General features: G+C 54.3%; 5 protein-coding genes across 5 annotated transcripts; 3 read left to right on the forward strand and 2 right to left on the reverse strand.

The window, feature by feature from the left end:
- Positions 1–293: 293 nt before the first annotated feature.
- Positions 294–1,107, reverse strand: MAM_05578 (ornithine decarboxylase antizyme; the record flags this gene model as incomplete). Its single annotated transcript, XM_040824376.1, has 2 exons — positions 294–501; positions 578–1,107. The coding sequence occupies 2 exons, from the start codon at positions 1,105–1,107 to the stop codon at positions 294–296; spliced, it is 738 nt and encodes a 245-aa protein (XP_040677701.1).
- A 1,344-nt stretch (positions 1,108–2,451) lies between these two features.
- MAM_05579 (Arf GTPase activating protein) lies at positions 2,452–4,624 on the reverse strand (the record flags this gene model as incomplete). Its single annotated transcript, XM_040824377.1, has 3 exons — positions 2,452–4,188; positions 4,254–4,364; positions 4,427–4,624. 3 exons carry the CDS (start codon positions 4,622–4,624, stop codon positions 2,452–2,454), a joined length of 2,046 nt encoding a protein of 681 aa, XP_040677702.1.
- Positions 4,625–6,502: 1,878 nt separating this feature from the next.
- On the forward strand, positions 6,503–9,622 carry MAM_05580 (Oxysterol-binding protein; the record flags this gene model as incomplete). Its single annotated transcript, XM_040824378.1, has 3 exons — positions 6,503–6,538; positions 6,631–6,707; positions 6,787–9,622. 3 exons carry the CDS (start codon positions 6,503–6,505, stop codon positions 9,620–9,622), a joined length of 2,949 nt encoding a protein of 982 aa, XP_040677703.1.
- A 2,127-nt stretch (positions 9,623–11,749) lies between these two features.
- MAM_05581 (1,3-beta-glucanosyltransferase Gel1) lies at positions 11,750–13,335 on the forward strand (the record flags this gene model as incomplete). The annotated part of the gene is made up of 3 exons (XM_040824379.1): positions 11,750–11,876; positions 12,024–12,684; positions 12,744–13,335. 3 exons carry the CDS (start codon positions 11,750–11,752, stop codon positions 13,333–13,335), a joined length of 1,380 nt encoding a protein of 459 aa, XP_040677704.1.
- Positions 13,336–14,371: 1,036 nt separating this feature from the next.
- Positions 14,372–15,357, forward strand: MAM_05582 (enoyl-CoA hydratase/isomerase family protein; the record flags this gene model as incomplete). The annotated part of the gene is made up of 2 exons (XM_040824380.1): positions 14,372–14,726; positions 14,864–15,357. The coding sequence occupies 2 exons, from the start codon at positions 14,372–14,374 to the stop codon at positions 15,355–15,357; spliced, it is 849 nt and encodes a 282-aa protein (XP_040677705.1).
- Between the last annotated feature and the right edge of the window lie 895 nt (positions 15,358–16,252).

Below are 16,252 nucleotides of genomic sequence, written 5' to 3' on the forward strand. Positions count from 1 at the left end.
AAAGTCACATTCCAGACCAACAAGTACAAACTCATAGTACGCGAAAGAAATAGGTGGCAAATAATAATTCGAGCATTACGCCAGGTTGAGATCCGTATCTGCCAGACGCCGGAACGTATTTTTCCACTCATAGTAAAACTGGAAAACAGCAACAAATAACCGCAAAACGGCAACGAGTCAGAAAGAGAGTGACAAAAGGAAAAAGGAGTTTGGCAACACGAGTTCGGATTCGCAAGATGAATTCCACTGCAGTCAAACCCTGGCTCCAGGACCCGAGACATAGCCCGTCACCCCTACAGTTCCATGCCCATGAATACCCACCGTTTGCTCGTGACATCGAGGTTATTTGCCCAGTGGTCCAGCGTAGTGATTTCGAATCCGACCCATTGCAGGCTTTTGGTCAATTCGTGTGCTTCCTCAAGGGGAATGCGGCGATCAACGCAAGTGACAATGTGTGCGCAGTTCAAAGGACCATCGGCAAGCTCAATCAAAGCCATGAGACTAGAAACAGGGTTTGTAAGGGCGAAGTTCAATCGTAGCGATGTATTGCATTAAAGGAAGGGGGGGGGCAACTCACGCTTTCTTGAGATCTCGTCCAACAACGCCTTCAATGTCAAAAAATACGAACAAGGATCTTTCCTGCCCGTTACTTGCCACAAAGGCCCGAAAACTCGCACCGCCAGCGTAGTCCCAAACCTCCATCCACGCATCAACTTCAAATCCTCGAGACTTGATGTCCATGCGTTGCCGGAAGACGTCAAGCAACGGGTCCTCTAGTGGCGGTGTTTGCAAATAAGCACCTGACAGGCCGGAGCCATCCATCGACAGGTTCCTCTCACCGTGGAATACTGCCTTCATGGACTCACAAAAGAATCTCTCACATTCTTCCCTGATCATGAGTGCTGCCCCCCCTCGCCGCTCCGGGCGTCGGCGACCCGGATTGTCGCGCTTCTTGTCCTTAGGAAGAAGAGCGAGCTCGTTGGACGAGGTCAGCGCGGCGAGGGGGGGGCTTGTCGGAGGGGAAGGTAGACCTGAGGTAGGGACCTCAGGAATACCACTCCGCCCCTGCACATTAGTCAGCATCGGGGTTGAGGAGATCACGATCATGGCTGAAAGCAGTCAAATGACAAAAGTGACGGAGCCGCATGGCATATCACATGCGGCATCGCGCCAAGTAGGAAGCCTTGAGGAACATACCTGCAGCCCCAGTAGTGCAGTAGTGGGTGCCCTTGAGCTGGGCAGCTGAGTCGACAATGTAGCAGGAGGCAAGGACGTTGACTCGGACAACTACGTCCTCGCCGTAATTACTACTACAATTCGAATTCTGGTTACTTAAAAGCGCCATTGTTATAGTTGTTCCACGATTGCTGTATTGAAATTGGATTCGATGGATTCGATGGGGGGTCGTCGCAGGTAAGTTGGCTGGCGACGTCGGCTGAGTGGATTGCGGTGGCGACGGGATTGTTGTATCAATGTAGACGCGTACGGGCGATTTAAAGTCGATGACGATTTGGTAGAGTCAGTGAGCAACACAAGGACGTAGTAGAGATAAGCTGGAAATTGTGCTGCGAAGAGGCGTCTGCGAGTGAAAAGGCGGATTGAGAGCGGCTTGTGTTGTGCAACGGATCATGTGCGATGGTGGAAAAAGGAAAAGCAGAAATGACCGGAGTCGGGGAGAGTGCTGACAAGTCACCCGAGACACCCGGGACTTGGATTCTCCCAGTCATTTCAATTTGCAGCGCACCATCTGGCTATCCATGAGACGGCGTGGGGCTGCACGGCAATGCCACTCCTCATACTGTGTACTTGGCTTTTTGTTAGCCGAACCCCGCTCTGCCTAGGTACCTAACTTAATACAGTCTCCCTCTTCTCCGTAGTTCCAAGTCACTGTCTGCAAGCCACGTGCATTCCTTCACCTCTCTAGCCCGCCAATGGTGAAACTCTACCGCCAAGCCCCGACACAGCCGCTTGGCAGTTGTGTGCATAATCCCGTCATCCTGTCACCAATCATGTCAATGCACTTGCGAGGGCTTGAGCATGAAATTCCTTGTACTATATGTCTCGTGACCAATTGCCCAAGGTTGACATGATACTGTCTTTGGACCTGTCAACTTGCACTCGGATATCACGGGTCGGGCTGCACGGCCATTATCGTCCGATTCGAATAATCAAACCCGTGTGGATTTTCGCTACTTTTGCTCTTTGATTGACACAATTCCCGTCACCCGTTCATTCAAACGATGCAGTGTACAGCATTAACCCATAGAGCAACCTGTGGGCTTGGTGATCTACAACCCGCCAGTTGAGGCATAGTGCCACATGTTCTGCATCTCTCTTCCTTACACGACGTAACTGCTTAGGTATCTATATCATACATATTGCGCTACTATGTACACCGAATGTGCATTGTATTCAATTTTGACGGTTCCCATTCTTTCCCTCTCGTTAGGATTACACATGCCTTGCGCTTAGACTCGCAAATGCATCTGGACTATGTCTTCCATTCGTCCAAGTCATATCAAGCCCAAGGTTCATGCTCTCCCTGCTAGTTTGCTTATTTGATATGAAAGGAACCGCTTGGGTCGAAGCTTGGTTCATGTACGGACTTGTATTTGTATTTTGAGGTATTGGCTGCGACGGACTGTGTGGTTGCTGGTTTGCCGAGGGCAGCAGCTGGGTGGATTGAGTGTAGATGACCTGATTTTCCGGTATACTTGGAGTTGCCGTCTTCATGTTTGGCCCTGCGGCTGCAGGGTTGAAACTTTCTTGTCCAGGTTGATTGAACAGCGCCATTATTGACGCTTTGTCATGTCGGGGTTTTTGGTAGTATGATTGTTGAGGATGCTGAACGGCAAGTGTTTGTTGGGCGAGCTGCTGTGTTTGTGGCTGTTGCTGGTGCGGCAGCTGTATGTTGGCAAAGAATGGATTTGTTGATGTCGGCAGCGGGTGAGGTGACGCACTGAGGAACGGCGACTCGGAGAAATTGGACTGGGCTTGTTCTGGTATCTGTATAAGGGCCGGGGAAGCTATCCTCGTAGGGGATCGTAGGAACGGATTGTTGGCAAGCCCTCCCTGTGCCGTGTTCACGTTCAGGTTTTGCAGAGCTGGAGCTGGACTCGACGGCTGAGAGAAGAACCGGTTGTAGCCGGTCTGCATGGGTTGCTGGAGCGAAGAAATCGGTTGCGGATACGTCATGCTGTTCTGGAAAGCCATGGGCTGATAACTCTGAGGGCTAGCGGGAGCCGACGGCGACGTGTGCTGCTGGTGGTACGGTTGCTGCTGCTGTGGCATTTGAAATTGATGTACGCCATTAGACGGAGGAAAGAATACCGGATGAGACGCGGACGTTGACACATGTAGACCTTGAAACACCTGACCAAGATCGGCTTGTTGCGAAGGAGCTCCAAAGGGGTTATTCGTGCTATTGTATGGGCTCTTATTATGCAGCGTGCCTGTAGACTGGGCGGTTTGAGGCTGGGCAGGTGGCATCATGTCGAAGGGATTGGTAGATGTTGTGGATGACGTGGTTGGTCTATCAAGCTTCGGCTTCTGTGGAACGTCCAAGGTCGGCCCAAGCCCAGCTGCGACTGAATTCGAATTCAACGGAGTCATGGATCTTGTGGCACGCAGTGTAGGTTCTCGAAGTGCCGGCACAGGTGCTGGGGATTGATTTCCACCTTCTCCTAGCCGGACCAAAGCCTCAACTGCCCGATCCAGCTCGCCGTTAACACCTTTGAGAACTATCGAATTGCGCTGAGAATCCTGAAATCCCATTTCGTAAAGCTTCGTCAGTTTCTTGTCAGTTTCATCTGGTCCGTCATAATCAATGGTGGCTCCGAAAAGCCTAGACGGCTTGTTTGGCAACGTCGGGGACGGCACTGCGCCACCACTCGAGCTGCTCACAGCTCGCTGCTCCTTCTTTGCGCGAGATGTCAAGGGAAAAATAGACGAAGCTGATCTGAATCCGAATTTGGTTGAGTTCTTGGGCGGTAACGGCGGTGGCGTCCCTTCGTCTGATCCCCGGCTTGGCGGCTTGCTTGGCTTGGCGGCGATATTGTGAAAATATTTCTGGCGAATAAACCGCTCCATGGCCGAGTCGACCTCGTCAGCGTCAATCGGCACCGGTGGTTTTCGACCCTGGGGATTGTATATCTGGTTCGAAGTGACGTTGCCAACCTTGCGCATATTCTAAACAAACACGTCAGGAATTTCAAGGCAGTCGGGTCTCATGGTAGCAGGCTCTCGCAACGTACATCAACCTGCTCGTTGGACCAGGTGTCCATACTCAGCGACTTGACCTTGGAGATATGGGTGCCTAGCTTTCGGTGTATCGCGGCACAGCGCATACATAGGAAAACGCCCAACTAGAGATTGATCAGTATCAAGGGGACTTCGACGCCGTTGGGTGGAAATACGTCTTTCATACACTCCATGATGCCCAAGCTGCGAGCGCGATTTCGTCAGTTAACATGACGACAAATGAGATCAGACGGGGAGGGTTGAACAAACCTGGGTTTCTCGCGTGGCAGTCTGCGCATACATTGTTGCCCGGGACCTTGTGAACGAGGTCTTGGAGAGCCTTTTCATTGCGCGCTTGCTGGCGCTTGCTCAGAGCACTGGTCATGGCGCCGGGGGGGGGGGATTATAGGTTAGGGCAATGTACGATTAGAGGAAATCCAAGGGCTCTGTTGGCCGCCGAGTTGAATGGGTATCTTGCAGGGTAAGGGAAGCAGGGTGATGGAAACCAAGATGAAGAGCAGTCGCGTGCGAGCGATGATGCAAGTTATTCAAAGACCATGGTGACGAGGAAAGGAGGGACGAGAGAAAAAAAAAGTGTGAAACGCAGACTTCAGGCGAGGGGTGAGGAGGACAAGTTTAAGAAAACAAAAGTGACGCAGACAAAGGGATTAGCAAAGCGCAGTGAGGCACCTCGGGACTCCAGCCGCCGTTGCAATGCCGCAGAGTTGTTCAAATCTCGAGGGTTCACGGATGGTCTGGCCGAAAAGGAGACGATCAAGACGTCTGTCTGGCGGGCGAGCTGCCGTCAAGGGTTAGGCCAAGCTGCGCTCTCTTTAGTGGGGGGCTTCGAGCCCAAAGCATGGCCGGAGACCCGCAGTGGACGTCAACTGGTTCGAATTGTCGGTGCTATCGAGCGCTGTGGGAGCACTAACCAGCCCAGGCATTTTCGGTGCCTGAGCCCGGGTGCCATCGATGTCTCTTCAGCGCCCACCCACCCCGCAGTCGTAGCGCACCATCCATTGTCGCGGGCCAGGAGAAACGGTGTGATCCATTCATCACACATCTGTTCGCGAGGCTGGACACGGATGTCGGCCCAGGTCAAGCAGTAGTTATCCAATAATGCCATTTCGGAATCTCGGGATGACTGACTCTTCGGTGGCGTCTGGCCAAGCATGCAGACGAAAGCGTCGTTGTCCGACATGGCGCCATTGAAGGCGCTGGGAACGAACGAGCCGAGAGTCGGCAGCCACATGCCTCCAACCTCAAATTTGTCGAGTACCGCCCACCTATAGCTGCTTGAGTATTTACGTACTTAAGGAAGGTACATGGAGCAAGTTGCAGACTGGACCTGGTTGGGTTCTGCTCTTTTTACAAGGGCGACGCCGGCCCTCCAAGCTTTGACGGGTTGTCACGGGCGCATCAGACGAGCCATCTCGACATCCACGAGTTACCTACCCTAGGTACTTCAGTAGATAACCTACCTGCTGCTTGTTCGGTTGGAAGGTTGGTCCGTGCCCCCCATCCGTCCGTGTCGCCGCCTCCAGGCATGGATATTCCATCATTCGTGCCGCGGCCAATATAACTGCCAACTGTCCATGTCCTTGTCCCTATCAACCCTGCGAAACAACAGTCTGTACATATCGGCATTTTTCAGAATCATGATTTATTAGAGTACCTACGCACGATACCCCAAGTAACCTGCCAACTGGTTATCAACTTGGTCACCTAACATGCATGGCCACGACCTGCACGAGCTTTGCACGTGCAGCTTGGACCAGACGCCCGCCCCAGTCATGTCTGGTTGGCCCCACTGGGCTTCCGCTGCTCGAGTCATGTCAGTGCCTGTTGCTCGCCCTTTTGCAGCTGATCTACTCCGTACAGCACCCAGCATCGGTTCCCCAGGCTTCAAATGTTGCCTGATGCAGCGGTCAGCCATGTGCCCCCAGCCCTGAACTGAACCGCAGTTCCGGATACTGAATCCTCGTTGGCCAACTCCACCAATTCTCCGCCGTCCTCGGGGCTGCGGTCCGCGACTCCCGACGGCAGTTTTGCGTGTGATACCTCGGTCGCCCACGTCCACTCTGCATGAGCGTTGCCATCGGCTTTGCATCTCTCCAACACTCGTGCCCTGCATCTTCGCCATGGAGAGTTGATCAAGGAGCTTTCCGCGTGCACCGTTTAAGGGGTGCAACCTAGCCGCACTACTGACCGCCATTGGCATTGCTTCCCCTCGCTCCAGGACCTCAGTGCCACGGCGCTCATCATGGCCGGTATTGAGAAGCTCGAGGTTCATAGCAAGGTACGAGCCACCTGTCACTCCCATCTCCCTGCGCCAGCGTCACCCACGGCCGTAAAGCGCTGCCTCTTGAGCCCGATCTGACCTCAAACAAGTCGTACATAGTCCGCTGGGTGAGAGTCGACCAAGACAATACTCTCTCGTGGAGTGTGCAGCCCAACAAAAAGTCCATGTGAGCCATCTCAGGACTGAGCCGTTTTACATGTCATCGCATGCGACTGCCGACTTGGCTGACACTATTGTATCAATAGCAACTTCGGTATCGTGAAACATCCAGGCAGCGGCGCAGCGACACTCCTCTCGGCGACTGGTGACGTGCTCGACAGTGCTCCTGTTCAGGGCACCACAGACGGCAAGGGAAGTCGATTTGCGAAGAAGGAGACCACCGCACAAGACTTGCTGATCAGCAAGGGCTTCATCCCGATCCTGTGGCATGGGAAGTGCGAAGCGGACAAGGTTTCCAGGGGTACACACGATGTTCATGTCGGCGATGGTGGCATGTATGGGCTAGTTTTTGATAACACCTTTTCCAAACAAACCTCCAAGACAGCCACATTCGTTGTCCTCACATATCCGACTGGGGCACCACCCCAGACAACCAACAACCTACCGAACCTGCAATTGCCGAATGCTGAGACCAGCCAGTCTAGCCTGGGAAAGTATGGGACTCCTCAAAATGAGAATGGTCCCTCCGCCTCGGTCGACAGTCTTCCAAGTCAGGGTCGCAAGCGGGCGCAATCTTCGGCTGCGAAGAGTGATGCCACGATAGCGCCGCTGAATTACCATGTTGGTACACTTTCAAAGAGACGACGCAAGAAGAGACAAGGCTATGCTCGCCGCTTCTTTTCATTGGACTACTCAACCTGCACTCTGTCATACTATTACAATCGAAACTCATCTGCCCTGCGTGGAGCTATCCCTCTCAGCTTGGCTGCCATCGCCGCCGATGAGCGCAGAAGAGAAATCAGCATCGACTCTGGCGCTGAAGTTTGGCATTTGCGGGCACCAAATGACAAGGAATTTCAGGACTGGGCACAGGCACTGGAGAGGGCTAGTCGCCTTGCTCGAGGTCTAGACACGCTGGCCAAGCCCTCGAGGCCTGCTCTGAAGCTTGACGATCATCACCTCGACAAGACACAAGATTTGTGCCATAGTGAAACCGTTGAATGGCAGCAGGTTGAGACGCTAGTCAGCCGTGTCGTGGGCACGCGCGATGCTCTCCGCCGGCTGACGAAGGAAGTTTCCCACTTGCCGAGGCCTTCACCAAGCGGACAGTTCCTGTCACCCGGCCTTGGAACCCCAAGCGAAGAGAGCCGGGACAGTTACTTCCCTGCGACAGTGGAAAAGAAGCCATTCTGGAAACGAAAGTCTAGTGCCCCAGGTTTGTCAAGCTCTCCCACTCCGCAAACCACAGCGTCAGGCCTGGCTCTGCCTTCCCCCGGCAGTGCCACCAGCGGTGCGGGAACCGTGGCCCGCCAGGTGTCTAGGCGAAGGTCTCGTGGAGGAGCTCAAGAGGAGAAGTCTCTGCACGATCACTGTGGAGCCCTACTGTCTGATCTTGACTCCGTCGTCTCCGAATTCACTGCTCTGATTGCCAACAGCAAGAGACGTCGTTTGCCACTCACCCCGTCTGCCGAGGGTGCTTCCCGCATGAGTATCGAAACGACATCTACGGATGAATTCTTTGATGCTGAGGACGCGAAATCCGGCGTCGTCAAGATCGATGGCAGCGAGGACGAATCCGCCGAGACCGAGGCCGAGGAGGAATCTATCCACGAAAGCTCATCCATTTCCTCCATCGAAGACGAAGAGGGGGTTGGCATAGAGGGCGCCGGCGATGTTTATCCCGTCAGGCCAAAGAATCTCAGTCCTCTGCCTCTTGACAAAGCCGTGACACGAAGAAGTGGAATACCGCCTGCGCTGGTCCAACCACCAAGTCTTATTGCATTCGTTCGCAAGAACGTTGGAAAGGATCTCAGCACGATCAGCATGCCCGTGTCCGCCAACGAGCCCATATCTTTGCTTCAGAAGGTTGCCGAGTCACTCGAATATGCTCAGCTTTTAGACAAGGCCTGTAGACAGAAAAGCCCGACAGAGCGGCTACTCTTTGTTACGGCGTTTGCTGTGTCTCAGTTCAGTGGTGGTCGAGCCAAAGAACGAGCCATTCGCAAACCGTTCAACCCTCTTCTTGGTGAGACGTTTGAACTGGTCAGGACGAACAAGGAAACACCGGGGGGTTTCCGATTGCTCGTGGAAAAGGTTCAGCATCGGCCGGTGAGGCTAGCCATGCAAGCGGACTCGGCAAACTGGTCATTCTCGCACTCGCCGGCTCCAGGACAAAAGTTCTGGGGCAAGAGTGCCGAAATCACCACCGATGGTCGCGTCCGGGTTGTCCTACGCTTGACAGACGGCAATGACGAGCTGTACTCGTGGAACGTAGCGACCATGTTCCTGCGCAACGTGGTCATGGGTGAAAAGTACGTCGAGCCTGTCGGATCAATGCACGTATCCAACGACACGACCGGCCACAAAGCCAATGTCGAATTCAAAAGCAAAGGCATGTTTGGTGGCCGCGCCGAAGACGTCCATGTAACTACGTTCAGTCCGGACGGCGGCGACACAGGCAGTGGCCTTGCAGGGACCTGGACGGGCGGCCTTAAAAGCGTCGGTCCCGGCAAAGCAGCCAGCGAAGAGATTTGGGAAGTGGGCGAAATGGCAGACAACCCATCTCGAACCTACGGCATGACGCTCTTTGCGGTGAGTCTCAACGAAATCACCGAGATTGAAAAGGGGAAAATAGCACCGACGGACACGCGACTCCGCCCTGACCAGCGCCTCGCTGAAAAGGGAGACTTGGATGGAGCTGAGAAGTGGAAACATAACCTCGAGGAGGCGCAACGTGCTCGGCGGCGAGAGATGGAGGATAAGGGACATGTCTATCGGCCGAGGTGGTTTGTCAGGGCAGAGGATAGTCCCGATGGCGAGGAAGTGTGGAAGATAAAGACGGGCAAGGAGGGCTACTGGGAGGAAAGGGCAAAGGGAACTTGGAGCGGAGTACAAGAATTGTTTGACGTGCCCGAGTTGTAGGCGGGCTTTGTCTTTTTCCCTTTTCTAGACCACCTTTCTTGGATAGAGTGTTTTGACAATACGCGCGTTGAATAGGTCAAGCTCTCTTGATGATGTGCGATGTCAAATATAAACTCATGCTGCGTACGGCAGAGGATCCTCCTTTAGTGCGTCAAAGGTGCACCTTTCGTGTGAACGGAAGCCCGTCCAATCCAAGGGAGGTGGGTTGAGAGCCGAGGTTTACCCTGGGCCGACGACGACGATGACGACGACGACTGGTCGCATTGCTGCTGCAAAACAAGAAAAAACTAAATCCTAACTGTGTGGCACCGCCTCCATCGAGCCAATCCCGACTTTGAAAAGCTTAATCAGCAGGTGGTGACTGTAGGGCAGGCAAGTACCTAATTTTTTAATAAAACATCTCATCGAGATAAGTCACCAACTACGATAAGTCACCAACTACGTTATTTTCCTGCTATTGAACTTGTATCATACCTCAAGCACTTGGTTACTGAACAGTTACTGCTGGAAATAAGCCGAGTTGCTGTTAACTCCAGAGGTTCCTCTGCATGACACTCCACAAATTTCTCGTCAGATCATCCATGGCCAAAGTTACAGGGAGTTGAGCGTAGATACGTGACTACCACGGGTCACTGGCAAGGGGGTGTGGCGGAGAAACCTCGTACGTGCCTAGCATGTATGTGCACATCTAGGCACCTGCCTTAGCTACTTAGGTACCTAAGTAGGTAAGTACTTCAGATTCGAATACAACATGAGGGGAGGGGACAGGCCGTAGCGCGGTCGCTCTTGGTCCCCTTTTATACGGATTACTCCGTACTAGACGCAGCACTAGCACGGAATACGAATCCGCACAAGATGAAGATGTGCACACTTCTTGCCGCCACGGCATCCATACAGTGTGGTGACGACGTCGCATTCCAAGGCCATCCTTTGCTTGGGGGGGTGGGGCGGGGGTTTCAGGGGCACTTGGGCCGTCTGGGCGGCTCCTCAACTGAAGCTGGGACGGGCAGTGCAGTGCAGTTGATTGACTGACTGCCTTGCGTTTGGGCGGATTCTGATGGCCCATGGGGGTGTGGTTGCGGAAACCAACAATTGGGCTGGCGAGGTACGGAGTACGGAGTACACGAGGATGAAAACTTCGACGTTGGTGGCACCTGTGACTTGACTCGGACGCTTGAGCAACTGCGCGGGTCAGGGGCCCTTGACCTTTCTACGGCTCATCAATGCCTCTCGAGATCCATCAGGAAAGGCACGTGTTGATGGTTGCGGGCTGACTTTGGAGAGTGTTCAAGTACTCCGTAGCTGGATACTTTTCAATGTTGCTCTATGGCGTCCGGTAAGTAATCACACATGCACAACTTACTTGAGTAAGTACATGAGTACTCGAGTACCTAGGCACTCAGGTACCAAGACGCCATGGAGACGAGATCAACAGGCGCCAGACGGGGCCAGCACTGGAGTCGGGGCAGCCTCAGGCAGCCCAAACACAGGGCACCAGTTGACTGGCATCACTATGGAGCACTGTAAACCTTCTTATTAGTGTCCAGACAACCACTAACCTAGGTACCAACCACCAAGGGCGTCCTCCCGAGTCCCCAGGCTCTGGTCCCTGGCTGTGGCTGGCCTTCGTTTCCAGACCAGTCAAGCTCTGCCAATCACTGCGCCTTCGTCGTGAATACTCCCACCCCCCTCCGACCCCTTTCAAACTGCCACGTCTTTCCTTTTTGTCTTGGACTCCGGGTGCTAGGTCGCGCTCGCAAGCCGGCAAGTAGAATTCAACCCAGGTGGCTGTGCCTGCCTGCTCCTCCCACATCTTCATCAGTGTCACTCTTTCTCTTCCTCCCGAACCCAACGCGTTACATCTTCGTGCGACTTCCTCTTCGTTGCCATTAATCCAACTCCCTCGTTGCTGGATTTTTTGTTTCTTTCTTGTCATCTCCTTCTAATCTCCTTCTAATTCCAGGTCTGGCCGATACTTATTTAGCCACGCCAACTTCCTCTCGCCGACGTCCCTCCACCCACTCACTCACTCTCTTGAGGGTTTCTTTTTTGCCATTTCATACGACTAGACCACGACAGCTGTAACCAAACACACAATTGCCTTGCCTCCCGGTATCGATTCACATCATGAAGGGCTTCGTATTTGCTTCAGCCCTGGCCGCCGTTGGCACCGTCACGGCATCGCCAACGGCCACCGAAAAGGAGCCCCCTACCAAGCGTGCCGGCTCTGTTGCTGTCACGGTTTCTGGCAACGGTAAGCCGCCGCCAATTGATCCGCTCTAAACACTTTTCGACATTGTCACCCTGCTGCCCTTCTGGAGCTCACCAGTCGACCGTGCTGGTCGAGAGCGCGCCCATCTTGTCACAACGTGCTCAGTGTGCTAACTTAGACTGCCCGCAGCCTTCTGGAAAGGCAAGGAGCGATTCTACCTCCGCGGCATTGACTACCAGCCCGGCGGCTCGTCCGCCAACGAGGACCCTATTGGCGATCCCACTGTCTGTCTTCGCGATATCGCCGTCTTCAAGGATCTGGGAGTGAATGCCATTCGTGTTTACGCCGTCGACAACTCTTTGAACCATGACAAGTGCATGCAGGCTCTCGAGGACGCAGGCATTTATCTGGTTCTCGATGTCAACAACCCCAAGTACTCCCTCAACCGTCGTAACCCCGGGCCTTCATATAATGCCAAATACCTGCAGAGTGTTTTCGCCACTGTCGATATGTTTGCCCGCTATCCCAACACCCTCGCCTTCTTCTCGGGTAATGAGGTCATCAACGACGAGAAGGACACTGACAAGGCTGCGCCGTACGTCAAGGCTGTCACTCGCGACATCAAAAACTACATGAATTCTCGCGGTCTTCGCAAGGTTCCTGTTGGCTATTCCGCTGCCGATGTCTCTTCAAACCGAATACAGACTGCCCACTACATGAACTGCGGCACCGATGACATGCGATCCGACTTCTTCGCATTCAATGATTACTCGTGGTGCAACTCAAACTTCAAGCAGTCTGGCTGGGATCAGAAGGTTAAGAGCTTCAGTGACTACGGCATTGCTATTTTGTAAGTTGCGCCTTCCATTCACCTGATTGACGATGTTCTGACTTGATCCCTTTTTACAGCTTGTCCGAGTACGGATGCATTGACAACGGCCCCCGCAAGTTTGGAGAGATTGGGGCCTTGATGAACAGCCAAATGACTAGTGTCTACTCTGGTGGTCTGATGTACGAATACACGTATGAGGCTAACAAGTACGGTATCGTCGAGCTCTCGGATGGGCTCAAGTCCTCGTCTGTTAGTAAACGAGACGACGAGTTTAACGCATTCAAGTCTGCTCTGAAGAACAACCCTGCCCCTACTGGTGCAGGCGGTGCGGCGTCGACCACTCACGCTGTCAACTGCCCTACCTCTGCTACTGGCTGGCAGGTTGACCCCAGTCTGGTCCCCGAAATGCCCAGTCAAGCTCAGAAGTACATGAAGAGTGGCGCTGGTAAGGGACCAGGTTTCGAGCTCGACGGTGATGGCTCCCAGAACGCGGGTGACAGTGGTACCTCGACTGCTGGCGTTACTGGCGGTTCGCCCTCTCCCACTGGCAGCGGTGCCAAGGAATCTGACAACGCTGGTATTAGCACCGTCGGTCCTGTCGAGAAGGCACCCTTCATCATGACTGGATTGGTCATGTTTTTCACACTGTTTGGCGCCTTGCTTCTCTAATTTCGTCTGCAAAACTGGCGATGATGATGAGATGGGCAGATCTTTTGTTGCCTTTTTTTCTCTCATAGGGGGGCAAAGAAAAAACTTTGTAAATCGGTTGAAAAAGATCTTCACTCTTGAGAAGCTCCGTGCTGTTAGGGGTCATTGGGTTGCTTCTTTGTTTCAGTAGTTGACTGGTCAGCGGTCAGATGCCGCCGGTCTGGAGGGTACGATAGTAATTCATGTTAGGCTGTGGCCGCCACGTTGATCAAAGTCATTGCACAATGTCGTCATGGAATAGAAGGGCACGAAAGTAGATGGTAAGGTCGTCTACCACAGGCGCGGTTGCTGGTAGCAAAAGCACCGACCGATGGCGGGCGCTTTCAAGAGATCATGTTGCATCATCGGATTGGCTGACAATGAATGACATGATACGCAGAGAGTTGTAACATCAGAAGCCCCTAAAGATCAACATGTTTTATACATGTCGACTGGCAGCAGCAGGCGTTGAAGACCTCGTGTCGTCTGTGGCAAGGCAAGACCATTGTTGATGAACCGACAAGCCCGTGGGTGTATGATGTATCTCAGAAGCAAGAAGCAATAATGCTCACGTGAGCGTCCGGAGCGGCGAGCAGTTTTGGACCTTGGTAACGAGAATCCAGCGGGGACCCGACGCGGCTAAATGTGGAGAAGCATCGCCCAGGACCTCGGCTCTGCGGCGATCAGCTCATCGTACGTATCTTGTAGGCCGGCTGCCGGGACGGAGCTTCAACCTCGACGGGCGCGTTTGACCGTGTCCGCCCAACCACATTTAAACCCTTTCTCCTCCGCCTCCGCCTCCCCCCGCGCCTTCCCATCCTCCTCCTCCTCCTCCTCCTCCCAGACCCCTTTGTCCTGATTCCTTGAAGTCGGCATCTCGTCAGCGCTACGTTGCGGTGACCGCCTGGAGTCATCAAATCCGAGGCTTTCTCGCCCCCTTACACGGCTACTTTTTTTGCGGGCGTCGAATCTGCCCTTCCTGAGCGCCGAGTCCGAGCGTGTGTCGACGACTCAGACCATGGCCGCCTACGCGCCGTACGAGTTCATGCGCGTCACGTTCCCGGCGTCGCATGTCGCGCACGTCGAGATCAACCGGGCGTCGAAGCTGAATGCGTTTTCGAGGCCGATGTGGCTCGAGTTTGGGCGCGTGTTCCGCCAGCTCGGCGGTGATGCCGACGTGCGGGCGGTGGTGCTGAGCGGCGCGGGGGACAGGGCCTTCACGGCCGGCCTGGACGTGACGGCTGCGAGTACCGAGGGGCCGCTCTCCGGCACGGGGGGGGAGGATCTGGATCCCGCGCGGAGGGCCAAGGCTTTGAGAGGCCATATCGAGGAGTTTCAGGAGTGCATCTCCGACATGGAGAGGTGTGAAAAGCGTACGTTTTTTTTTTGGCCCATTTTGCCGTCACCCTCACCGTCACCGTCACTCTACGGCGAGCAAGAAACGTTGGAGGTTGAATCATGTGATTGGGATTGAGCTAACTTTGGCGCCGTCTCGTCTTGTCTCGTGCAGCTGTCATTTGCGCAATGCACGGCGTTGCGCTGGGTCTCGCAGTCGATATTGCGTGCTGCGCCGACATCCGCCTCGCTGCTTCAAACACCGTCCTCGCCGTCAAGGAGGTCAACATTGGACTCGCCGCTGACGTAGGTACCCTCGCGCGCCTGCCCAAGATTGTGGGCTCGACGTCCTGGGTCAAGGACGTGTGCTTGTCCGCCAGGGACTTTTCCGCCCGGGAGGCGCTGCAGGTCGGCTTTGTGAGCCAGGTTTTCGAGGACAAGGCGCGAACGGTGCAGGCGGCGCTGGACATGGCGTCGCGGCTGGCGGAGAAGAGCCCCGTGGCGGTGCAGGGCACCAAAGAGCTCTTGAACCACGCGCGGGATAACGGCACCGCGGCTGCGTTGCGGTACACGGCCGTTTGGAATTCCGTGGCCTTGCAGGCCGGCGATTTGCGCAGTGCGTTGACGAGCGTCTTTTCCAAGAAGAAGCCTACGTTTGAGAAGTTGTAGTGACGTTTAGTGGGGACGAGGGCAAAAATTTGAAGTGCTCGGGTAGACGACCTGGCGGAACGTACGGCCGCCTGTGACTTTCCATGTGTACCGATGTACGTAATGGCTGGAGGTGGAAGCGTGCTCGGACACCATACCGGATCAGACGTGTTCGGCGGTGTTGCATGTCGAGGTTTCTTGCGGTTATTCGGAGCCCGACTCGTCGACGGGTGGGAGGTTTTCCTTGAGGCGCTGCGGATGCTTGTGAGCGGTATATTCTTTGGTGGGACAAGAGCAGGCCTATCTTTGTGTGTGTGTTCTTGCCGACGAGTAGGACGAGATTGAAACGCACATCTTCGAGTTTCTGCTTGAGCAGGGGAACCATATTCTCCTTGACTACGACTCTCTCGTCGTCCAGGTCCTCGATGATGAAATCGTGGTTGTCGCTGTCAATATTTACGATGATGGATTTTATAGAAGGATCGCACTCGATCAGCACGCCTGGCGTTGGGTTAACCGGCTATTCTGCTCGTCGGCTTGGTGGGTTGGCGGGAGGTGACGTTTGGACAAACCTCGTATTGCGCGTGGCATCTTCTTTTGGTTTTTTTTCTCGTAATCACGCCGCCTCGAGCGGGCGATGTGTTGACGCTTCTTCGGAAGTTGAAGTTGTGGAGGCGTGGAGGCAGGTCCGAGTTTGACATTGACGATGGCTGCAAGGTGGAAGTGCGGTCGGCGAAGCAAGGTTGGCGTAGTGGAAACTTTGTGGGGCTGCGTGGAAAATTGTTTCGGGCTTGGCTTTCCAGCCTGTGCATGATCTGGGCGGGCGCACACTGGTGGTGGTGATGGTCACGGGTCGTTATCTGATAAGGACAAAACATGCGTGTACGAGGCCTTTACTGCGCACGGAGCACTCCGT

Source organism: Metarhizium album (assembly GCF_000804445.1).
Source record: "Metarhizium album ARSEF 1941 chromosome Unknown scaffold_14, whole genome shotgun sequence".
In the NCBI taxonomy this organism is placed as follows: Eukaryota; Fungi; Ascomycota; class Sordariomycetes; order Hypocreales; family Clavicipitaceae; genus Metarhizium; species Metarhizium album.